The 27,032-nt window shown below is 34.9% G+C and overlaps 1 protein-coding gene across 17 annotated transcripts in view; it reads right to left on the bottom strand.

Annotated features, from left to right (window-relative positions):
• Nucleotides 1-27,032, bottom strand: part of FNBP1 (formin binding protein 1) — a 185,533-nt gene that overhangs the window by 84,045 nt on the left and 74,456 nt on the right. For all 17 annotated transcript variants that reach the window (XM_074210942.1, XM_074210947.1, XM_074210948.1 and 14 more), the window contains exons 3-6: nt 19,599-19,655; nt 18,490-18,637; nt 8,526-8,588; nt 8,051-8,155 (exon numbers count right to left, since the gene is read on the bottom strand). In XM_074210942.1, the coding sequence (XP_074067043.1) occupies nt 8,051-8,155; nt 8,526-8,588; nt 18,490-18,597 (276 nt within the window). In that variant the 5' untranslated portion in view covers nt 18,598-18,637; nt 19,599-19,655. The remainder of the gene's footprint in view (nt 1-8,050; nt 8,156-8,525; nt 8,589-18,489; nt 18,638-19,598; nt 19,656-27,032) is intronic.

Raw genomic sequence — 27,032 nt, 5'->3', positions numbered from 1 at the left:
GATCTGGGTGCTCCTGGTTCAAGGGCCAGTGCTCTGTCTGCCACCCAGCCACCCCTACTATTATTACTATTTTATTTTATTTTAGGTCTTTTTTCCCTTTTTTTTGGTTTTTGCAGGGCAGTGGGGTTCGGGTGTCTTGCATGTCACACAGCTGGGTGATTGTTGGGTGTACGGGGCTGGATGTGGGCTCAGGTGCTCATGGCTCCAGGGCTGGTGCTCTGTCCATTGCACCACCTGGCCATACCTACAATTATTACTATCATTTTTTTAATTTTAATTTTTTTCTCTCCCCTTTACTTTATCGCTCAAGTGAGTATTTATTTACAGGGGAGGGGGTATTTCGTTTACTCTTAAACAAAAATATTTTATTAATGTATAAAAGACATTATTTGTATAAAATGAGAATAAATATTAAATTAAAAAATCTATTCTATCCTACAGGGAAGTAGAAGGAAAAGGAAAAGAAAAGGGAAGAAGGGACTGATAAAGGGGAAGGCAAAGATATAAGTGAAAGTAAACATAAATTAAAATTTAAAAGAAAAGTTAAAGGGGAGAAGGAATAAGAGGAAAGGAAAGAGAAAAGTACTAATGGAGAAAGATAACATGAAGGGAAATAAAGATTTAGTAATCTTAACTGTAAATGTGAATAGGATAAACTCTTCCATAAAACAGAAGAGGATAGCAGAAAGGATTTAAAACTATAATCCTACAATATATTATTAACAAGAAACACATTTGAAGCAGAGAGATAGATACACATTGGGTAAAAGTAAAAGGCTGGACGGGGGCATCTAGGTGGCATAGTGGATAGAGCACCGGCCATGGAGTCAGGAGTACCTAAGTTCAAATCCGGCTTCAGACACTTAATAATTACCTAGCTGAGTGGCCTTGGGCAAGTCACTTAACCCTATTGCCTTGCCAAAAAAAAAACTAAACTAAAAAAAAGAAAAATATTAAAAGTAAAAGGCTGGAGCAAAATAAATCATGCTTCAGTGGAAGCAGAAAAATCATGGATAGTGATCCTGATCTCAGACAAAGCAAAAGCAAAAAAAGATCTCATTAAAAGGGATAAGGGAGGAAACCACATCTTCTTAAAAGTCACCATGGATAATGAAGTGTATCGTTAATAAACATACATGCACCTAAAAAAAAGGAAATGAGACTTAATAGAGAAACTCTACTTCCCACCCCCAAGTTTCCTATTTTTCTAACTTTGGCCCCATTAGCTGGTTTTATTTTAAAATTTTTTAATTTTATGAAACTAAAAGTATTCATTTTTATCTTCCTATGAATCTATCATTTGTTTGGTCATGAACTTTTCCCTTATTAATAGATCTCACAGGTCCCTTTTTCCATGCTCCAATAATTTCCTTACATCACACTTTAGGTACCCATCTGGGGACTTATATTGGGATATAGTGTGTGAAACTGATCATTAACTAGTTTCTGCTAAATTACTTTCCACTTATCCCAAGAATTTTTATTGCACAGTTACTATGCTTATTTACTTCTATATATTGTGTACCTAATCTATTTCATTGATTGGCCACTCTATTTCTTATCTCATACAAAATTTTTTGTATGATTAACACTTTGTAGTATATTTTGAGATCAAATACTGCTAGTCCCTCTTCCTTCATTTTTCTCCCATCAAATCCAGAGATATTCCTGTCCTTTGGTTCCTCTAGTAATTATTTTTTCTAGCTCTCTAAAATAATTCTTTGGTAGTCTGATTTTCATGACATTGAATATATATATTAATTTAGGTAGTATTATTATGTCATGACTTGGTCTAACCATGAACAATCAGTATTTCTCCAGTCGTTTAAATGTCTTCACTTGTGTGGAGATTATTTTGTAGTTCTTTTCATATAAATCCTGTTTGTGTCTTGGGATAGAGACTCCCCAGAATTTTAAACTGTTTGCAGATATTTTTTTTTTGTAAGGCAAATGGGGTTAAGTGGCTTGCCCAAAGCCACACAGCTAGGTAATTCGTAAGTGTCTGAGGCCGGATTTGAACCCAGGCACTCCTGACTCCAGGGCCGGTGCTTTATCCACTGTGCCAGCTAACCGCCCCTGTTTGCAGATATTTGAAATAAAATTTCTCTCATCTTTTCCTGCTGGATTTGTTGGTAATATACAAAAAAATTAAATTATTTGTATAAGTTATCTTTCAACTTGGATGAAGCTGTTAACTGTTTTGAATAATTTTTTGGTTAACTCTCTAGGCTTCTCTTAAGTAACCCATTTTATCATCTGCAAAAAGTGCTGTTTGTAACCTATGCTTTACCTATGCTTATTCCTTTAGTATCTTTTTTCTTTTTTTAGTTTTTGCAAGGCAATGGGGTTAAGTGGCTTGCCCAAGGCTACATAGCTAGGTAATTTTTAAGTGTCTGAGGCTGGATTTGAACTCAGATACTCCTGACTCCAAGGCTAGTGTTCGATCCACTGCGTCACCTAGCTGCCCCCTTTAGTACCTTTTTCTAATCTTATTGCTGTTGCTAGCATTTCAAGTACAACACTGAGGAGTAATAGTAATGGACATGTCTGATTCACTCATGAGCTTATCAGAAAGGTTTCTAGATTATTCACATTCCATTGCTCTTATAATTTTAAGGAAAACTCTATTCATATACTTTTCTTGTTAAATGTAATAATAGGAATGAGTGTAATTTTGTCAGAAATTTTCTGTCTATGGAAAACAATCATTATTGTTACTAATATGGCCAATTAGGCCTATAATTTTTCTAATATTGAAGCATCCCAGTATTCCTGCTATAAATTCAGTCTACAATATATGAACTTTGTGATATATTACTATAATCTCCATGCTGGTATTTTATTGAAAAAATTTTTACATCAATACTCATCAGAGAGGTAAATCAACAATTTTCTTTCTGTTTTCTTATTCTCTTTGGTTTAGGTATCAAGTTGATATTTATATCTTAGAAGGAATTTTGAAGGATCCTTTTTTTTCCAAGAGTCCTTCTTTACTCATTATTTTCAAATACTTATATAGTATAAGAAATAATTATTCTTTAAATATTTAGCAATGTACATGTAAATCCCATCTAGTATTGGAGTTATTTTTCCCCCTTTTGGGAGCTCATTTGTAGTTTGTTCAAAATATTTATTCATTTCTTTTAGATTGTCAGTTTTCCTGGCATATAGTTGAGTGAAACAATTCCTAAGTAGTGCTTCTATTGTAGATTTTGAGTTTTGACACTTAATGTTTAGTTTTCCACTTCCTTTTTCAAATCAAATTAGTCAATGACTTATCCTTTTAACTGTTCTCCCCTCCAAAAAAATTTACTCCAATTTTATTTATTAGCTCCATTGTTTTTTGTATTCAATTTTGTTCATCTTTTTTTTTCTGATTTTTAGGATTTCTATTTTAATGTTTAATTGGGATAATTTTTTGGTTGTTTTCTAGGGATTTTTTTTTAGTTGTATGTCCAATTCACTGATCTTTTCTTTTCCTGATAAACATTTAGAGAGCTAATTGTCCCTCTGAGTACTGCTTTGGCTGCAATCAACAGATTTTGATATGTTTTATTGATATCATGATTTAATGAAATCGATTGTCAATGAAATGGACTTTTTTCTTATGAGTTATTCCTTGCTACAACCATTCTTTTAGATTAAGTTAAATTATTTAATTTCCAATTCATTTTTACTCTAGGCTTCAAAACCTTGATTTGTAAATTAAGATTCAGAAAAAGATATATTTACTATTTTTGTTTTTCAACATATAAAGGTATTTATGATTAATGGTCAATTTTTGTGAAGATGACAAGAATAGTTGGGAAAAGAATTCTGCAGAGGTCTTGAATATCTTATCTAAAATTTTATTCATTTCTTTAATTTCTTTCTTGTTTATTTTGTGGATAGATTTATCCAGGTTTCCAAGAGGCAAATTGGGGAGACTCACTATTATATTCTCCTGTCTTATTTCCCCTACAATAGATTTAACTTTTCTTGAATACATTTAGATGCTTTAGATCATTTGGGATTTATACACATATATTAAGTATTGGTATTAAAATTCATTGTCTGTGGTACTTTTTAGGAAACTGTAGTTTCCATGTTTATTTCTTTTATTGGTCTATTTTTGTTTTCTCTGAGTTTATTGCTATTCCTGCTATTTTTGCTTCAGCTGAAGCATAATAGATTCTGTTCTATCCTGTATTTTAACTGAATGTACTTCTTTTAAAATAATATATTGGTGGAACCCATTTTCTGATCCATTCTGCTATACTCTTCCATTTTATAAGTTGATTCTATTCACATTCAAAGTTATGACTGTTGATTAGTGTATTTCCCTCCATTCTTTTCTCAATTTTTATACTTTTTCCTATCCTTTCTTAAAGCTTGTTTTGCTTCTGACAACAGTTTTCTTAGCTTAGCTTTCCTTAGTTTCCTTTTTTATCTTCTCTGTTGCATAAGATGAATTTCTGTACCCAATTGTGTATGTTTGCATTTTCTTCCCTACTCTAACTAATTCAAATGAGAGTGAAGTTCAAATGTTGTCCAACCTGCCACTGTCTTCTCTGTTGTTCTCATTTTCCCCTTCCCCCAAAATACTCTTCTTCGTTACCCTTCATTTTTCTTTTGAGATCATCCAAACATAACAGAATCACTGCCAAGTCCTCTAAACTTCCTGTAAGACCCCTGGTAACAACATCTCTCCATATAAGAATATTAATAGTTTAACCTTGTTTAGTTTCTTATGATGTCTCACTCATGATTATCTCTTAATTCTTCTCTTGATTCTTGTATTTGAATGTCAAATTTCCTACTGAGCTCTAGTCTTTACATGATAAATGCTTGAAAATCTACTTTTCTGATTAGAGATGTATTTTTCCCCCTGTAGAGTGATACTCAGTTTTGCTGGGTAGCCTATGGCTGCAAATTCTTGTGTGATCTTGTCTGTGGTACTTGAATTCTTTCTGACTGCTTTTTCCTGAACTTCTGATCTCTAGATTTTGATTATAATATTCCTAGGACATTAAATTTTAGGGTTTCTTTTGGGAAATACCTGGTATATTCTTTCAATTTCTACTTTGCCCTGCTACTTCCACAGTTCAGGTTAGAGGACTACAGCTCCCAAAGTATTATGATACAGTAAGAGGTCTGTTTACTACCCTATACTCTTAAGCTCTGCAAGTTTTTGACCCAGGTTTGGATCTGTTAGTTAATGCATGAGCTTCTACACTTCTGAAGAATCTTCCTGCAGGTTCAGAGAAACTGAAATGTTGACTCCATTTTGGTTTAGGAGTCCTACTTTAGTTATTCCCTTTCAAGCTTATGTCAGAGCTAAAAGTCTGAATTGAACTGCTTAGCTCCTTGGCTCAAAGTCACACAGCTAAGTTTCAGGAACTTGTTTCTTATCAATTACAAAGGTAATTCATTTGCTCATGACTATACCTCATCCTGGATCTGTGACCTGGAACTGGGTAATGGAATGATCCTAGGTGATGCTGTGCTAATCCAGATGAACCCCTCCCCAGTGTCTGTAGATCTCTTGGCCTTCCTCCCTAAGCTGGTCTGGAAAAAAAAAAATGGCTCGCTATGAATTTCTCTAGGCTTTCTGAATCAGAATTTGGTCTAGCACAATTGCTAGGTTCTAGGTTGCTGTGGAAGAGATGCTTCCTTCTCTCCACCATCTTAACTCTTTTTTTTTAGGTTTTTGCAAGGCAAATGGGGTTAAGTGGCTTGCCCAAGGCCACACAGCTAGGTAATTATTAAGTGTCTGAGACCGGATTTGAACCCAGGTACTCCTGACTCCAAGGCCGGTGCTTTATCCACTACACCACCTAGCCGTCCCCACCATCTTAACTCTTAATGTAGAATACCAACATTTTGAAAAGTTATTGAACAAAGTATAGTGAATGTTGCAAAACTAAAGAATAAACCTAGCCTCTTATGCAAAGGAAGGAGGTCTATCAGTTTGAAATACTGTATATATTTTCAACATCACTTGTACAAAAAATATTGATAGCAGCCCTGTTTGTGCTGGCAAAGAATTGGAAATTAATTAAATGTCCTTCAATCTGGGAATGGCTTAGCAAACTGTGGTATATGTATGTCATGGAACACTATTGTTCTATTAGAAACCAGGAGGGATGGGAATTCAGGGAAGCCTGGAGAGATTTGCGTGAACTGACACTGAGCAAGATGGGAAGAATCAGAAAAATATTGTACACCTTAACAGCAACATGGAGGTGATGATCAACTTTAATGGACTTGCTCATTCCTTAGTGCAACAACCAGGGACAATTTTGGGCTATCTGCAATGGAGAAAACTATCTGTATCCAAAGAAAGAATTGTGGAGTTTGGAAAAAGATCAAAGACTTTAATTTAAAAAAAAACATTATTATGTAATTTTGCTATCTCTTATACTTTATTTTTCTTTCTTAAGGATATGATTTCTCTCTTGTCACATTCAACTGACATCATTGTATACCATGGAAACAATGTAAAGACTAACAGAATGCCTTCTGGGGGGGGGGGGTTGGCAGAGGAAGAAGAATAGGGGGAAAATTGTAAAACTCAAAATTAATAAAAAAAAAAAACCTCATTATTTCCAAAACAGAACTCATTATTTCCCCTAAACTCTCCTGTCTTCTTCCCTTCTATATTACTATCAAGGGCCATCCTACTCTCCCAGTCCCTTCCTGGTTGCAAACTAGAAATCATTCTTGACTCCTTGCTCTTATCCCCCCACCCCTTCCCAAAAGCATCCCTTACTCTCCTCTGAAATTGCCACCACCCTAATACAGGCCCTTATCACATCAATAGTTCAGACTATTAAAATAGCCTGCTGATGGATCTTTCTGCTCAAGTTTCTCCTTACTTCTACCCATTTTTCATTTAGGCCCTTAAATGATTTTCCTAAATTACAAGTGAGGCACTTTAAAAAAAATATTCTCCTAATTGCCTCCTATCACCACCAAGATCAAATACAAATCCTATGATTGACATCATCATCTAGTCCCCTCTCCTACCTTTTCAGTCCTTTTATATCTTCTTCCCCACTATGGTTCTCTCAGATCCATTTTTTTCTCTCCTGGTTGTTCATCTAATTGTTCAAGGAATAAGTCACTACACTTCTTTGCTTCTGGCATTTTCTCTGGTTGTCCTTTTACACTTAAAATGCTTTCCCTTCTTACCTCCACATACTGACTTACTGTGCTTCCTTTAAGTACCAATTAAAATCTCATCTTTTATTAGAAACTTTTCTCAGCCTCTAAATTCTAGTGCCTTCTCACACTTAATCAATTCCCATTTATTCCATATATAACTTGTAAGTATATATTTATTTGTCTGTTATACCCCATTAGACTGTAAACACCTTGAAGGAACTGATAGGTTTTTTTGCCTTAGAGCCCTTTAAATTCCTCATAACATAATGAACCCATTGAGAGAAATGACCAAGCAGTTTACATAAAGGTCTATATGAGTGATATTCATCAATCTGAGTAAGTGGAAAATCAAAAAGAACATTTCTAGGACTTTTTTTTATGTCAGCAAAATTTCATTTTCATAAAGTTCAAAAACATTTAGAAATGCCTAGAGCCTTAGGGGTTCCTGTTTTATTGAGCAATCAACTCTAACAGGAAGGGTGCCTTTTCTTTAGAAGATTATTAAGGTTAGTAACCTTATATATTTTTTTATTTTTTATTTCTTGCAAGGAAGTGGGGTTAAATGGCTTGCCCAAGGCCACATAGCTAGGTAATTATTAAGTGTCTGAGGCCGGATTTGAACTCAGGTACTCCTGATTCCAGGGCCAGTGCTCTATCCACTGCACAACCTAGACACCCCCATCCCTCATATAGTTTTCACCTAACATACCAAAACACATGTCTTTCAAGTAATACTAAATTTTAAATCCTGACCTCAAAGTAATTACAACAAAGGAGAAATATCTCAAATAATGTCCTTCTTGTGGGTGTGAAAGTGGAACTTTGGGCAGGACTGATTCAAGATAATGGCAAATTGTGACAAGAATAAATAGGGAAGTGAAAGAAAGACGATGACAGAGTATACCTTTTCAACATCTGCTTTTGTAACATTAATGTCAGCATCCATTTTTTCAAAATACTGTTGTGCTCTGTCAGCTTCTTTGCAATCTCTCTCAAATCGCCGTTTACTCTAGGTCAAAAAAGAAAAACTGCAATTAATTATGAAAGCTTTAAATTCAAAAAAGCAAAAGATGCTATTTAAAATTCAGCTCAATATAGAACACCGGTGTCTAAAATATTTTGGTGTACTAGGTATAATGCAAATTTTCACTTAAAACATACATACATACATTTCAGTAACAAGGAAGAACTCTTAAAAGTTGTCTAATAGAGAAAAGATAGGAAAATGCAAGCTGAATATACAACATTTTTATGTTAAGAAAATGTGATATTGATTATACTCTTTTAGGACCCACCTTATCTTAGAATAATTTTAGAAACAAATTTCAATAAAGTTGTTTTGAAGGATCTATAAACATATTTTTTAAGATTTCACTTACTGATTCAAGTTGTTTCCAGCAAGTTTCAATGTGCTGTTGTGCCTTTCGACCATCATGAAAATGCTTGAGGGAAAAGAAATACAAAATTGAAAAACTGAAAAATCTTTTCTCACATGAAAATAAATTAAGAATTCAAAATGAACAAAAGAAAAACACAGTAAAATGAATTAAAGGCATTAGTTGAAAAAAATATGTTCCAGATTTTCCAACCCAACTACATATACTGTTAGATATAGCTGATGTGCTAAACTTTTATTGTTTCCTTCCTGATATTCTGTTACATGGGCTGACTCCCAGGGTGAAGAACAGAACTGAAAAATAAAGGTGATACAAAAATAAACGCTACCGATAAAAACTTAAAAAGAACAAAATTTTTATTTCAAATAATAAGAGTATAGTTTTATAAGTTTATGCATTTAAAATTTGTCAAATTTAAGAAAATTAATTTAGAATTTTTATTTTATAGAAATTCTTGGGGGTGGAGCCAAGATGGTGACAGGGGCGGAGCCAAGATGGCGACAAAAAGGGATCCAGTCTTACTTAGGAGCTCTCTGATAAAACTCATAAGCTAAGGACTCTAACTAAACTTTCGAGACACAGAACCCACAAAGGGACCCAGTGAGGCAGTTCTCCTACTCAAGGTAACCTGGAAAAGTACAGAAAGGCTCTGCTCCCCGGGGTCAGAGGGGCGGCCCGCCGGAGGGGTGCCCCCCCCCCCAGAGCGAAAGAACTTCAGCCTCCCACAGGCAGCCCCAGGGTGCTGGGAGCCACGGCTTTCAGCAGCGGGAGAGTCTCCTGAGCTGCACCCTGGGGAGCACCGGGCACAAAGTGGGGGAAAAGCTGGGACCTCTGCCACAGCGAACACGTGGAGATCAGCCCTCAGGGCACACAGCAAGCAGAATGGCCAGGGCAGCCCAGATCCAGGAAACAGAAGCAGGTGGAACCGGTAAGCAGGAGCCCCCAGGGCATGAGCCCATTGAGCTGAGGGAGGGGAGTGAAGAGAGATTCTCTGGGGCTCTGACCACATTCAGATCCTGATCCCAGTCTAGGCCCCCCCATAGAACAGCAGCTGCCCCACCACCACCTTGGCCCAGTGGCAGAGGGGGGCGCTTATGGTCATTCACAGACCAGGAGGGAGGACAGAGCCTCACACACTGAGACCCTTGTGGGAGTGTCCCAAAAACTCAGGAAGCACTCCAAAAGCAGGTCCAGGCTGGGAAAATGAGCAAGCAGAGAAACAAAAGGAAGACTATTGAGAAATATTTTGCAAATGAGCCCAAGAAGGATCAAAATACTCAGTCTGAAGATGAGGAAGCACAAGCTCCTGCATCTAAAGACTCCAAGAAAAACAGAAATTGGGCTCAGGCTATGACAGAGCTCAAAAAAGACTTTGAAAATCAAATGAGGGAGCTGGAAGAAAAACTGGGAAAAGAAAGGAGAGAGATGCAGGAAAAACATGAAGTCAGCAGCCTAGTCAAGGAAATCCAAAAAAATGCTGAATAAAATAGCATGCTAAAAATCAGCTTAGGTCAAATGGATAAAACAGTTCAAAAAGTTATTGAGGAGAAGAATGCTTTAAAAAGCAAAATTGGCCAGACGGAAAAAAGTGATAAGAAAACTCTCTGAGGAGAACAAATCCTTCAGACAAAGAATAGAATTCAGGGAGATTGATGAATTTACCAGAAATCAGGAATCAATACTTCAAAACCAAAAAAAATGAAAAATTAGAAGAAAATGTGAAACATCTCATTGAAAAAACAACTGATATGGAAAACAGACTTAGGAAAGATAATTTAAAAATTATTGGAATACCTGAAAGTCATGATCAGGAAAATAGCCTTGACATCATTTTCAAAGAATTACTACAGGAAAATTGCCCTGATATCCTAGAAGCAGAGGGCAAAATAGAAATGGAGAGAATCCACCAATCCCCCCGAGAAAGAGATCCCAAAAAACCAACCCCTAGGAATATTATAGCCAAATTCCAGAACTCCCAAGTCAAAGAGAAAATATTACAAGCAGCCAGGACACAGTTCAAATATCGTAGAGCTGCAGTAAGGATCACACAGGACTTAGCAGCAACTACATTGGAAGCTCGTAGGGCTTGGAATACAATATACCGGAAGGCAAAAGAGCTTAGAATGCAGCCAAGAATGAACTACCCAGCAAGGCTGAATGTCCTCTTCCAGGGAAAAAGATGGACTTTCAATGAACCAGGGGAATTTCAAATGTTCCTTTTGGAATGGCCAGAGCTGAACAGAAGGTCTGATCTTCAGATACAGGACTCAGGTGAAGCATGGAGATTGGAGGAGAGGGGGGAAATATGAGGGACTTAATGAGGATGAACTGCATGTATTCCTGCATAGAAAAATGACACTGATAATACTCATAGGAACCTTCTCAGTTAATAGAGCAGGTAGAGGGAGCTTTTATAGTTGAAGCACAGGAGAAAGCTGAATTCCAAGATAAAATATGGTGTAAAAATGGAGTCAATAGAAAAAAAGGGAAATGGAATGGGAGGAAAAAAAAGGAGAGGGGGAATAGTCTAAGATAGTTCACATAAATAATATTTTTTTTATTACAATGAGCTATTGCAATGATATGGAAGGGGAGAGGCAAGGGGGAATGAGGGAACCTTTGCTCTCATCAGAGATGGCTAGGAGAGGAAACAGCAAATATACTCAATGGGGTATAGACATCTGGAGTAAGAAGGAGGGGGGAGCAGGGGGAAGGGATGGGAATGTGAATAAAGGAGGAGAGGATGGACCATGGGGGGAGAGTGGTCAGATATAACACATTTTCTTTTTTACTTCTTGCAAGGGGCTGGGATTGGAAGGCCTGCCCAGGACCATAGGGCCTAAGGGGTGGTGGGGGGCTCAGGGCTTCTTGGCCCCAGGACCAGGGATCTGTCTGCTGTGCCACTCACCGACCCTACAGTAGAGTCAGAGTGAAAGGAGAGAGAAAATATAGTACATGGTAGTGGAGAAATAAGAAAGGAGGGAACTGCGATCAGCAATGGCAATGTTAGAAAAATATGGAACTAACTTTTGTGATGGACTTATAATAAATAATGTGATCCACCTGTGACAGAGTTGTTGGTGTTGGAGCAAAGACTGAAGTACATTTTTTGTTATTATTATTTGGGGGAGGGTGCAGGGCAAGTGGGGCTGGGTGGCCTGCCTGGGGCCACATAGCAGGGGGATCTTTGGGTGTCTGGAGCCAGATTTGGACCCAGGTGCTCCTGGCTCAAGGGCCAATGCTCTGCCTGCCACCCAGCCACCCCTACTATTATTACTATTTTATTTTATTTTGGGTCTTTTTTTTTCTTTCTTCTTTTTGGTTTTTGCAGGGCAGTGGGGATCAGGTGGCTTGCATGTCACACAGCTGGGTGATTGTTGGGTTTACGAGGCTGGATATGGTCTCGGGTGCTCATGTCTCCAGGGCTGGTGCTTTGTCCATTGCGCCACCTGGCCATACCTACAATTATTACTATTATTTTTTTAAATTTTAATTTTTTTTCTCTCCCCTTTACTTTTGTCGCCCAAGCAAGTTTATCTATATTCATGGGGGGAGGGGTATTTTGTTTACTTGTGAACAAGAATATTTTATTAATGTAAAAAAACATTTGTACCAAATGAGAATAAAAAATAAATTTAAATATAAAAAAAGAAATTCTTAGGTTTTTATTTCAGTCTGAGGACTGAACTCACAATTCTAGGGATCTCTTATGATCCATTAGTTGTCAGACAACTACATATCCTAGAAAAACAAGATAAAAAACAAAGCCATCTCCAGAGCTTATCAATAATTACATAATTCAATCATCTTGTCCAAATACTAAGATAATGTGCTATTTGAAGGTTTATGGAAAAAGGCAAGTTTAAAAGAAAGTGGAAGTATAAAAATAAAAATTCTTCCAGATATAGACATAAAAGGATAAAGATGAATTTTTCAGACTAACAGAAAAAACTCACCTGACTTTCTAAAGCTTGAAAAATCTCTACAAACATAGTGATAAAATAGATGAAGCATGCCATGATTACTATGGATCTATGTTTGGCAAAATTACATATGTAGAGCCTATGTTAACTTGCTTTCTGTCAAGGAGGGGAGGGAAGGGAGGGAGGGAGAAAAATGTAAAACTCAAAACCTTGCATAAAAATATGTTACCAATCAATCAATTTGTTGAAAAAACAAGCAAAAATATTTAATTAAAAAAAATATGTGAGGGGCAGCTAGGTGGTACAGTGGATAGAGCACTGGCCCTGGAGTCAGGAGTACCTGAGTTCAAATCCAGCCTCAGACACTTAATAATTACCTAGCTATGTGGCAAGCCACTTAACCCCATCTGCCTTGCAAAAAAAACCTAAAAAAAAAAATACAAGAAACATAAAAACACTTCCTGCCATTTGAGGGTCACTCTATTTGAAGGTAGCTACAGTATATAGCAATTTCACTATAGTACAGTATAGGGGTATGGTAATTTTTTAAAAAACAAACCATAAATATCTCTGATGATTTAATAAATATTAATTTTAAAACTTCTGCTTCTTTATACCTGATTCTCACAGAAATCATATAATTATCCCAATAGATGCTGAAAAAACTTTTGACAAAATACGATACCTATTGCTTTTAAAAACACTAGAGAACATAGGAATAAATGGAATTTTACTTAAAATGATAACTAGTACCTATCTAAAACTATCAGTAAGCATCATGTGTAATGGGGATAAGCTAGAAATATTCCTAATAAGACCAAGGGTGAAACAAGAATGCCCATTATCACTATTATTATTCAATATTGTATTAGAAATGTTAGCTTTAGTGTTAAAAGAAAGAAATGAAGAAACAAAACTATAACTCTTTGCAAATGATATGATGTAAACTTGGAGAATCCTAGAAAATCAACCAAAAAACTACTGGAAAATATTAACAACTTTAGCAAAGGAGCAGGATACAAAATAAATCCACATAAATCTGCATATATTACCAATAAAGACCAGCAGCAAAAGATAGAAAGAGAAATTCCATTTAAATTAAATGTAGACAGTCTAAAACTATTTCAAGATCTACCCTGTCAAGTAAACCCAGAAACTATATGAACACAATTACAAAACACTTTTCACACACATGAGGTCAGATCTAAACAAGTGAAAAAATGTCAGTTTTTCATGGGTAGGTCAAGCTAATATTATAAAAATTATAATTCTATCTAAATTAAATTACTTATTCAATGCCATAGCAATCAAACTACCAAAAATTACTTTATAGAACTAGAAAAAATAGTAAAAATTCATCTGATGCTAAGTGAAGTGAGAAGAACCAGGAGAGCATTGTGCACATTAACAGCAATATTGTGAGATACTCAACTATTATTGACATAACTCCACTCAAAAGTTCAGTAAACAAGGACAATTCTAAGAGACTTGTTAAGGAAAATGTCATCCACATCTAATGAAAAAACTATGAATTCTGAATGTAGAGCAGAGCATACTGTGTTCACTTTTAAAAAAAACTTTTTGTTTTTTCTTTCTTTCTCATATTTTCCCCCTTAGCTGGAGTTTTTTTTTTTCACTCCTTGACAAATACAGAAATCTGTTAAATATGATTTTATATGTCCAACCTTTATCAGATTTTTTGCTGCCATGGGAAAGGGGATGGGAAGGGAGGATGGTAAGAAAATGTGTGGCTCAAAAGCTTGCAAAAGTATGAATATTCAAAACTATCTCTGCATGTAACTTCTTTAATTTCTTCATCTGAAAACTGTGTCAGATCATATTCTTTGACAATTTATCAATTGGAGAATGACTTGTATTCTTATAAATTTGACTCAGTTCTCTTCTATCTTAGAAATTAGTCCTTTATCATAATCAGTAGCTGTGAAAATTGTTTCCAGACTTTCTGCATTCCTTCTAATTTAGGCTGCATTGTTTTTGTTTGTGCAAACCCTTTTTAATTTAATAAAGTTGAAATCATCCATTTTTTCAATTTATAATGTTCTCTACACTGCTTGTTTGGTCCTTATCTGCTCTCCTCTACATAGATCTAACAGATAGACTATTTCTTGTTCTGTTAATTGGCCTATAGTTTTATGAAAAAGTAGTTTTCAGACAAGAAATCAAAGTTACTGGGGCAGCTAGGTGGCATAGCAGATAAAGTGCCAGCCCTGGAGTCAGGAGGACCTGAGTTCAAATTTAGCCTCAGACACTTATTAGCTATGTGACCTTGGGCAAGTCACAACCCCATTGTCTTGCAATAATAAACAAAAAATTCAAAACTATCTATGAAAAAATGTTCTAAATGACTAATGTTCAGAGAAATGTAAATTAAATTAACTGTAAAGTACCACTTCACACCAATAGGATTGGCTAATATGACAAGAAAAAAAATAATAAATGCTGGCAGGGATGTGGGAAAACTGGGCCACCAATATATTGTTGGTGGAATTGTGGAGTGATCCAACCGTTCTGGGGAGAAATTAGGAACTATATCCAAAGGGCTATAAAAACTACATACCCTTTAATATAGCAGTATCATTACTAGGTATACATCTCAAGGAGTTTTTTTAATTTTTTTTAGGTTTTTGCAAGGCAATGGGGTTAAGTGGCTTGCCCAAGGCCACACAGTTAGAAAGTGTCTAAGGCCAGATTTGAATTCAATGATGATGAGGTCAATATTAAGAACTCATTGCTCATTGGTTCCCTCAGTTGCTTCTTCCTTTATGATTAGAGGATTAAAAGGCAGAACAAAAAAGTCTTCAAGGTTCAAAATCCAACAATCTCTTTAATTTACCACCAGCTTGGCTTTGACTTCACCTCCATGGCCATGCCTCTTCTTGGGTACCTTTCGGATACCACTATCCTACCATGACTCCCCTCATCTTCCTTTTTTGTATTGTTTTTCTTCATTTAACTACAAGTTCCTCAAGAACAGGGACTCCTTTTGTTCTGATTCTTCTTTCAAAACTTGATTAATATGGCAAGAAATATTTGGAATCAGTTGGAAGTGGTATGTAATTTCTCAATATATACATATATCATTAAGATACCTGGAAAAGGAGGTGGTTGAATCATGCAGCAATAAGGCAAAATAGATGGAAAGCCTTGAACTTGTACACATGAGGGGAACCTTACTAGTTTTCTTTAGATAGATCCTGTCAAAGAATCTTTACTTTTTCTGCCTAGGACAATGACAGATTAAGTGATTTATCCATGATGACATAGCTAGTTTGTTCTAGAATCAAGATCAAACCCAAGTTTTCCTTACTTCAAAGTTGACTTTTTATCCCCTATAAAACACATGCTCCAGTTTGCTTTATATCATTCATTCATTCATACAAATCAAACAAACATATCAGGTATCAGGAATCACTCCCTACTAGAAATTTAGGGAGAAATAATTCCTATAGAGGTTCACTATGCTGAGTCAAATTTATTGGATTCTAGAAATTAGTTTTGACTAAATAAGAACAGTTTTCTCAAGATGAAAAAGTAACCTGAAATTGACAGTTTAAAAATAATTTCCAACAAAAAAATGGACAAAAACAGATAATTAATCTGATATTGGCCTTGAGATTAAATTTTGAAGAAAATCAAAGTGTGAGCTCTGCTGCCTTGGAAAAAGTACAATTTGTATATAAATATAGCAGTGATATTTTACTTGACCTTCATCATGGAATTTTCATGGAATTTGCTACGTTCTACAATTATATAATATTCCTATCAAGGAAGAGTTATGTCTGAGAGCTGTTTATTTTTAATTCTCACAAAAGTAAAAGGAATATTATGGAATGCAATGTTATTTACTACATGTTTCATGCTTAATAGATTCTCTATTTAGAACATATGAGAGTTCATGAACAAGAATTTCACAAGATAGAAATATGTAGAGAGTTGCAATCTGTATGGGTAAGAGGAGTAAAAACAATGATGATTCCAAGTAAATTAATTATACAAAACTGCTAATCATTTAAATTAACCACATTTGAAAAATAAAAATGAATGGCTAAATGAATGAAAATCTGGGAATATATTACAAGGCATTGGAAAAGTGTAAAAAAGTTATGGTTTAAAGCCCAGCTCTGCCATTCATTACTTGTGTTCACAAGGCAAATCTGGGTCTCATTTTCATAAAATTAGAAGAATGGAATAGATGACCTCTAAGTTACCTTCCTCTTATTAGTGCTAAGTGAATCATTAATAATGACTAAAACTAAAGGTATGATATATAATCTTAGCTAGCAAAGACCAAAAAGAGAAGGAATAAAGAAATAAAATCTTCAACTATAATAAGCTAAACTTGCAATAATACTTTACACTGGCATAGTACTTTTAAGATAATTTGGAACCTTAATTCTATACAGTACCTTTCATGAACCTCAAAGTTCTATGTTAAAGTACAGAGGTTCCTGGAAGTTAAGTCACATGAGGTAAGAAATGTGGCTAATAAAAAGCAGAGGCTCAAGACAAAAACTTGGTACTTTTGACTAAAAATCTAGTGCTTTTTTTTTCACACTTTGTATCTAAATTTAACGTTTCTTTTGTTTTTCTTTCTATCTTATTCCTGTTGTGAGAAATTGAACTTAGTAACTTATTAAAATAAATGTATAGAGCTTTACTTAGGAAACTGACTGAAATTCCAACTATATATATGCAAAAAGGTTAGTCAACATGGACAGATAATTGTATTCACACATTCACATCAAACTTAATCTACTAAACAGACAGCTTAAAGATATAATACTTTGCAAAGCCAAAAAGAGAAAAGGAAGCAGAGAACTGGTTCAAGTCAGGGGACTGGACTTTTTATCTGTTCCTATCATATATTAAGTATCTGTGCATTATTTGAACTTCATCTTACTGTTATATAGTTAGTGTTCCTCACAAAAGTTACTTAGACTGAGACTGTAACTCCGCAGTTATTGCTGTCTGCATTAGCTCTCTGACAAACACAAAATTTCCATTTTAAATACCTTAACAGAGAAGTCATTGTAATCATTTGCTAACCTCAGTTAACTCAGTAAACAATGTCAGCATACTCTTTACTAAATACATCCCCAAATATCACTAGAGTTCACCTTCTAGAGTAAGATTACCAAAAAAGGAAAATTGGCTGTCAATAATAATAATAATAATAATAATAATAATAATGATGATGATGATGATGATGATGATGATGATGATGATGATAGCACTAATTCAAAAATCTGACATTTACACAAATACATGATTTCTTCTTTTAAATATGAGGATTTTCTATTGACTGTATCCCAGGGCAGATTCATTGAAAGGAGAAATCCTATAACTTTCATCCATTCAATCCAGAATCAATGGAAGGCTTTGGAAAGGATAGGTAAAGATTTTGAGAAGTGAAATCTAGGACTGAGTAGCATGAAATTAGAAGGGGATAAAATGTAAAAATCAACAAGAGATGTAGATGATTCATAATATCTCAATGATCACCTTTACTTTACCTTAACTTAAATAGAAAATTTAGTCCATTTAACACTTAAACATGTAGTTTACTTCTTTGTTTTGCTTAAATCTATCAAAATCCTAATAAAGCTGAGTTATGGAAACTCATTAGATCAATGCAGATCTGCAAATCAACTGCAATTTATAGAAAGTCTCTTGCATTACAAAGAAAAATAAGTTGATTTTGGCCAGAATCACAGAGTTAATACATATCAGAGTTAGGTTAGAACTCAGATTTAACAAGTTCCAAGGGTGGTCATCATTTCATTATTATTGTTACCATATTTTTAGATATAATTTTTATCTGATCAAATACTTGTAGTTAAAAACTATCATTTATGTTTTTCCCTATAATTAAGACCTATTTTGTCATATTCCTTACCCATCATTTTTACATTGGCAAATACCTCTAATTTAGGTTTACCCAGTTCTGGGATCCTATTAATTCATTACATATTTTATTACTTAAAAAAGAAATTCTTCATTACCGATTTCCTTTCCTGCTTTAGTTCCTGGACATAACGTGTTAACTCCATAGTAATCTGTGAGGTCATGTTCTCTGAAATAACTTCATGTTGCCCTGCATAATCATTCATTTCATTCAAAGTAGAAATGAAAGCTTTACATGATGTATACCTGTGAAATACAACAGAAACAGAAATTTGTATTACAGCATTTACTATTAAAAAGTCACAGATCTCTCCCATCATTCAATATGGCTTGCCACAGGGAATATTAATTAAAACAAGTTAAATTGCAAGAATTTCCCAGAAGGGAGCCAGAGAAATCATTAAACATGCTCACCAAAATGACTTTGCAGATTTTAATTACAAGTTTAAAAAAAAAAAAAGAACCCTGTCTTCGAAGTTATACTGCCTTAAGGAGAAATGAAGTATTCTACTTAATTGATGATTTTGTCATAGTTAAGAGAATTTTGTTACTTTCTATCTAATTCAAGTAAAGTAAATTCTGGGGTAGGAATTGGTGACATTTTATAAAAGCATCTATTAATAATGTTTTTTTGTCAAATACTACAGGGCAGATGTGAACATTTTCCAGTTGATGAGCCACAGGTATTATATTTAGACAACTATATCTATAAATATGTATAATCTCAGGTATTTAGAAAATATAAGGTAATATATTAAATTTATTCCTAATTTATTAAAAGATACAACCTGGAAATATGAATAGAATGAATCACTTTTACCCTTCTTTGGGGACTATAATAGAACCCAAAACAATTTGTTAAATGACCAACTTGCTGTTTGTTCCTTTCTGATTGTAGATTTATGATGAAACAGTTATATTTTTTCTTTCAATCTTTTAAATTAAGGTAAAATTAAACTTATCTTGCAGGTGCCTATTTCCTTTCCCTCTTGTAAACAAATTTTTAAAAACATACTTGAACTCTTAAAAAACATACTTGTAGGGGTGGCTAGGTGGCACAGTGGATAAAGCACTGGCCCTGGAATCAGGAGTACCTGGGTTCAAATCCGGTCTCAGACACTTAATAATTACCTAGCTGTGTGGCCTTGGACAAGCCACATAACCCCATTTGCCTTGCAAAAACAAACAAACAAACAAAAAAACATACTTGTATTCTTCCTCTTCCTTTGAATTCCTTTTGGGTTGATATTTCTTTGAAAGATTCCTAAAATTAAAAGAAATAAAGAATTACTTAACCTGGAGAGAAAAAATTCTTGATATAACTCTTAACAATTCAGAGAATGAAATAAATGTTGCTATTTCCTATTTGAAGGTGAATCAAGCATTTGAACCAGAATATTTACTGTGTACAATACCCTGAATTACTTACTTGGCATACATAAAAAAATAAAAAAGATAGGAAGGGTCAGTATCCAACTAGAAGAGTTTAAGGATTCCATGAGAAAGACTGACTGCACCCTATGGCATCTGAGCAGATGAAGTTAAGTTAGAAAAAGGTGGTGAAAGTAGAGAGGGGAAAGCTTCCCGGATGCCAGCTCATGTGAGGACCAATGACACTACATGGGATCATAGTTTTTATCAAGGAATGATTAAACAATTATCTTTTATGATAGGGTAGAAATACAATGGAATGAATAGAAATAGGATATCTGAAATTCAGGAATTTGTTTTCATAAAATCTCTCATGCTAACCATGAGACTTCATAATGTACGTATGTACTTATTTACATGAATAACATATATTTCTACTTATATATACTTATTTCTACTTATATATATTTCTACTTACACATTATAAATTTAAATGGAATAAGAACTGATCAAGTTAGCAAGTATAAGATGGGAATATGCATCTAGACAGCAGTTCAACATGGAGAAATGTCTGCATATTTTATAAGACTGGTAAGAGTTAAAGAATTGTGATACCTAAAAAAGTTAATGGATACTAGGCTACATTGAAAAGAACTATGTCTAAAAAAAAAGGAAGCAATAACTACACTTCACCCTCCTCTGATCAAACTCTGATCCAGAGCATTGTGATCAATTCTAGAATCTACATATTAGGAAGAATTTTGATAAACCAGAACACATCCAGACTGGGACAACCAGAATGGTAAAGAGACGTAACTGAGGATACCTAATCTGAAATAAAGGTTGTTTATTGGTGGGGGTGTTTTGGGGGGGCTGAACCCCCCCATGTACAATGATAACCTACTTGAATTCATTCTCAATGATTAATGAACCACCCCATTATACCCTACTTATTTCAGTGATTTGGAACTTCAGGTTGTCATTATTCAAACTCAATTTTCTATCCACTACTGATCATTAACTTATTCTTATCTCCCTTAATTCAACACCTCTGATGTCCACTTCAAAGCTACACAAAAAATCTTCTATGTTCTCTGGAATGCCTACTTCATAAATAACAAATTAGCTTCCAATTCAAAACATTTACTTTCTAATTTTTTCATCATCCATCTTGAATAGATAGGGTAGCTAGGTGGTACAGTGAATAGAGTACTGGCCTTGGAGTCAGGAGGACTGGAGTTCAAATCCAGCCCCAAACACTTGCCACTTACTAGCTGTGTGACCTTGGGCAAGTCATTTGACCCAGAATGCCTCACATCCAGGGCCATCTCCAGTTGTCCTGATTCATATCTGGCCACTGAACCCAGATGGCTCTGGAGGACAAAATGAGGCTTGTGACTTAACATAGATCCCCTCACTCAAATCTAATTCATGTATTTATCATAGCATCACATCTCTAATGTCATGTTCCTCTTTTTTTTTTTAGTTTTTTTTTTTTGCAAGGCAAATGGGGTTAAGTGGTTTGCCCAAGGCCCCACAGCTAGGTAATTATTAAGTTTCTGAGACCAGATTTGAACCCAGGTACTCCTGACTCCAAGGCCGTTGCTTTATCCACTGTGCCACCTAGCCACCCCAATGTCATGGTCTTCTTAAAGAACGAAGGACATCTTGGAAAGATTACCTTATTTTCTGATAACAGACATTCTATGGGCAGGGAAAATGTGTTCTTTCCAGTACTGATTCCTCTTTCTCTCATGTTCCCAGCTCAAACTCACAGTTATGGTAGGGAAAATGAAATACTTATTTCTTGTTGGGATTTGCAGACTCTAGTACCACCATTTGCTCAGTTACCTCTCCTTCTCTAAGGCTTATTCAATTCATATTTTATCATTCAATCAAAATTCTGGGCTCTATCTAACAACCTCCAGAACATTCTCCTTCATTCCTCAAAACTTCAGTGCCCAGTTAAACTTTCCTCCCCAATTTCTAACTTCATACTAGAGGACTTCAATAAATATACTGATACCACCACAAAGGGGCAAGCCTTCTAATTCTTCAACTTAGTTCACATGATCTAGTCTTCCAACCCACTTCATCAATACAGAGATTGTGCTATTATTCACAAATGTTCCACTTCCATAAGATTGCCATCTCCATCATCATCCCTGTTCTCTCATTAACTTTCAGTCTCCTACCATCTACTGTCTGGTTCTTTATTGTCTACAAACATATCCTTGTCTATACTACTCACAAAAAAGATTTAAACTCTCCATCCTTTCTATCATCCTATCTTTCCTCCTTTCTGTAGCTAACCCCCTTGAGAAGGCTATCTACAGTTGGTGTTTCACTTAATTTCCTTTTGCACTTTACCTTCTGCTCTTATGATCTCATCATTCAACCGAAACTTCTCTAAAATTACCAAGAATCTCTTAGTTTGCAATTCTAAGACCATTTCTTAATCTCTAGCCTACTTTCAGTCTTTGATAATATTGATCACCAATCGTTTAACCTAATAATCCTTTTCTCTAGATCTCTGTGATACTCCTTCCTCTTGATTCTTTTGCTACAAATTAGACAGTTCTTTCTCAGGCTGAAAGGCAACTAAGTGGTAAAGTAGATAAAGTGCTGAACCTAGAATTGGGAAGACCTGAATTTAAATCTGGCCTCAAATAATGCTTCTGGGAACCAAGATGGCAGAATAAGCAGTAAATTGCTGTAACTCTCTTTCACAGTCACCCTTAGACAACCACAAAATAGAGCCCCAAAACATATCCTGGAGGAACAAGAAAAAAGATGGGGTGAAATAAGCCCAAGAAACATACAAGATTGGAAGTAAAGGTCTATCTCATTCAAGTAAAAAGGGAGCACTTTCCAGGACAGGAAACATCTCAACAAACCAGTAGCAAGCACTTTCTTAGGAGTACCTGAGTCCAAATCTGGCCTCTGACACTTAATAATTACCTAGCTGTGGTAATTGGGCAAGCCACTTAACCCCATTTTCCTTGTTAAAAAAAAGCCTAAAAAAGAAAAGAAAAGAAAGAATCCACCAAATCAAACTAAAAACTCCAAGGAACACTGTAGCCAGATTTCAGAATTATTAGGTCAAAGGAAAAATACTACTGGTAGTCAGAAAGACACAACTGAAATATCAGGAAGCCATAATCAGTATTATACTGGACTTAGCATATGCAACATTAAAGGATCAGAGGTCTTGGAATATGATATTTGGGAGTTAAAGGAGCTAGGACTACAACCAAGAATCACCTTGAAGCGTAATACTACAAAAGGAAAATAATGGTCATTTGATGAAATAGAAGGATTTCAACCTTTCCTATGGGAAAGACCATAATTGAAAAAAAAAATTTTGATCTCAAATCATCAAAAGCCAAGAGAGCCTAAAAAGGTAAAAAGAAAAAAAGAAAACAACAAGGGATTCAATGGGGACTGATTATATCCATATATGTGAAGATGAAATTTGTAATTCTTAAAAATTGTACCTCAAATAGTACAGCCAGAAGAAATATACATCTAAAGATGGGTATAAAGTAAATATGAAGGAATAGCATAAAAATGATTAAGGAATGAGAAAGAGGCGTACACTGGATACAGACAGAATGAGGAAGTAGAATGAGGTAAATTATTTTGAAGAGAAGCGGAAAAAATCTATTACAGGAAAGGGAAAGATGAGAATGGAGGGGAGGAGATTAAGTAAAAGGGGATAGGCTAATGATGAAAGGACAGACCCAGGGAAGTGGTAGACAGAAGTAAAACTCTGTTAAGGTAGAAAAGGGTGAAAAGAGAGAGAAGACAAACAGGAGGAAACAGGACAGAGGGAAATACACAGTAAACTTAACTGAATATAAATGCGATGAACTTTCCCATAATACTGAAGCAGACAGCAGAGTGGATCAAAACTCAGAATTCTACAATATGCTGTTTTCAAGAAACATGCTTGAAGCAGAGAGACACACATTAAGTGAAGGTAAGGGACTGGAGCAGAATCTATTATGCTTCTGTTGAACTAAAAAAGATCAGAGATAGCAATCCTGATTTCAGACCAAGCAAAAGCCAAAATAGATATAATTTAGCTATAAAGGGTGATAAATTAGAAGAACAAGGAATAGTTTAGCTGTCAGAATGATGGAGTACAGAAGAATTCATGACTAAACAGGATAAAGAGAGCATTACAAAATATAGAATAAATAACTGATTATATTAAATTTAAAAACTTTTGCACAAAAACAATAAAACCAAAATTAGAAGGAAAGAAGAAAGCTGGAAAACAATATTTATTTATTTATAAGTATCTCTGATAAAGGTCTCATTTTTTAAATATACGGAGAACTGTATAGAACAGAGTCATAAAATTTATAAGAATTCAAGTCATTCTCCAATCGATGAATGGTCAAAGTATGAACAAGCAGCTTTAGATGAAGAAATTAAAGCTATTTTAGGCATATGAAAAGGGCTCTGAATCACTTCTTATTCAAATGAAAACAAATATGAGGTGCCAACTCATACCTATCAAATTGGATAATATGATAAAAAAGGGAAAAATTATAAATACTGAAGAGGATGTGGGAAAATTGGGATACTAATGTGAACTGATCCAACTATTCTGGAGAGCAATTTGGAACTATGCTCAAAGGGCAACAAAACTATGTATCCAGCAATCCCAGTATTAGGTCTGTATCCCAAAGAGCTCATAAAAAAGGGAAAAGGACCCATATATACAAAAATATTTATAGTAGCCCTTTTCATTGTGGCAAAATTTGGGAAATTGAGGGGTAGCCCATCAATTGGAGAATGACTGAACAAGCAATGGCAAATAAACGAAATAGAATACTATTGTGCAAAAAGAAGTGATGAACAGACAAGTTTCAGTAAAACCTGGAGAGACTTACACAAACTGATGCAAAGTGAAATGAGCAGAACCATGAAAACATAGTAACCATATCAGCAACATTATGGGATGATTAACCAAGTAAAAAGGACTCGTGAAGGAAAATGCCATTCAAATCCAATAAAGAACTGACTCTGGGGCGGCTAGGTGGCACAGTGGATAAAGCAACAGCCCTGCAGTCAGGAGTACCTGGGTGCAAATCCGGTCTCAGACACTTAATAATTTACCTAGCTGTGTGGCCTTGGGCAAACCACTTAACCCCATTTGCCTTGCAAAAAAAAAGAATTGACTCTGAATGTAGATTGAAACTTGGCTTTTTTCCCCCTTTTGATCTGTTTCTTCTTTCACAACTGTTACAAGTATGGAATGTTTTACATGATATAACATGTATAATCTATATCAAATTACCTATTATTTTCAGGAGAGGAGAAATGAGGCAGGGAGAAAAATTTGGAACTCAAAATTTTGCAAAGATGAATGCTAAAAATTGTCTTAATATGTAACTGGAAGGGGCAGCTAGGTGGCATAGTGGATAAAGCATGGGCCTTGGGAGTCAGGAGTACCTGGGTTCAAATCCGGTCTCAGACACTTAATAATTACCTAGCTGTGTGGCCTTGGGCAAGCCACTTAATCCCATTTGCCTTGCAAAAACCTAAAAAAAAATATGTAACTGGAGAAAAAAATAGTATTTTTAAAAAAAGAAAAAAAATCTGACTTCACACACTTATTACCTGTCTCAGTCATATAAAACAATAATCAGAATTGATTAAGGAGGCCCTGATCAATTTGATGAATTCTCTTAATCAACTAAGGAGATTATAAGGCACTGAAAGATGATACATATCACAGTAGCAAAATGAATTGGAGATCAGAAGACATGGCTCTAAGCCTTCATCTATCACTAATCTTGGTTAATGATATAATCAACATGATTGTTTTCTAATTTTTGATGTTTAGACCAAATGATCTCTAAAGTTCCTTCTTCTAATGTTATATACATTTAGATACAACACTCGACTTAATGCTATGCATAAAAACAGAACCTCAACTCCATTTACTAAGAAAGGATATTTAAAATGTATAAATAATTTTACTTAGTTGAATCAATGGATAAAGAAAAATATATAAAAGTGATGCTATCACATTAACAGAAGTTTGATCAAAAATATTGAAACATATTTTACTTCTTTGATTTTTTTGGAGGCAATCATGGTTAAATGACTTGCCCAGGGTCACACAACTACTAAGTGACAAAAATCCAAGGTCGAATTTGAATTCAGATCCTACTGATTCCAGGGACTTCAAGGTATGGCATGTGACTGTCACTCCCTTTTTTTAAAAAATGATTTATTTTATTTGTGTCATGTTGATATTTTATTTTTCCAAATACATGAGTTTTTCAACATTCATTCACAAGTTACACATTTTTTTTTAGGTTTTTTGCAAGGCAAATGGGGTTAAGTGGCTTGCCCAAGGCCACACAGCTAGGTAATTATTAAGTGTCTGAGACAGAATTTGAACCCAGGTACTCCTGACTCCAGGGCCGGTGCTTTATCCACTGCACCACCTAGCCGCCCCTGGTTTAACTTTTCAAACAATAATTATATATACAGAATTATTTTTTAAAAAATCTTTATTTCAGGGTCAGCTAGGTGGCGCAGTGAATAAAGCACCAGCCCTGGAGTCAGGAGGACCTAAGTTGAAACATGGCCTCATACGCTTAATAATTACTATGTAACCTTGGGCAAGTCACTTAATCCCACTGCCTTGTAAAATCCAACAAAATAAATCTTTATTTCATTAAACATTACTTTAGGTTATTTCTTAACTCAATGGAAAGAAAATATTTAAGTAACATAACTGACCTGGATTAAAAACAGGAATTTAACTAGAATAATAACTTAAACAGGTCCTACATAATATAAATACCAATGAAGCTCTAAAACAAATTAAAGATACTGTATACCCAGATGTCATTAAAATTTAATGAAAGTAGATCCATTAATATCTTTTGAATCCTTTTATACAATTCACCAAAATATGAAAAATCCCAGAGATGACTAATGCCTAGACTTTTTAACATTACTCGTCCCAATGTTCAAGAAAAAAAAAACTAAGGTAATTGATCTTCAATGTAATGACATTTTATTTTTCTCACAACTTAAGAAAATTAAAATTTTGTCTTCAAAAATGGATTATTATTGCGGGGCGGAACCAAGATAGGGACAGGAGAGCCTCTCCTAGGTGTTCTCACCATAATATTTCAAAAAATTTTAAATTATGACTCTAACTAAATTTTTGAGAGACAGAGCCCACAGAAAGATCCAGTGAGGCAATTCTCCAGACCAAGGTAACCTGGAAAATAGT

The sequence above is a fragment of the Macrotis lagotis genome, chromosome 1, assembly GCF_037893015.1.
Source record: "Macrotis lagotis isolate mMagLag1 chromosome 1, bilby.v1.9.chrom.fasta, whole genome shotgun sequence".
Taxonomy (NCBI): domain Eukaryota; kingdom Metazoa; phylum Chordata; class Mammalia; order Peramelemorphia; family Peramelidae; genus Macrotis; species Macrotis lagotis.
The sequence above is the reverse complement of the archived record's forward strand: the minus strand, read 5'-3'. Positions and strand labels throughout refer to the sequence as shown.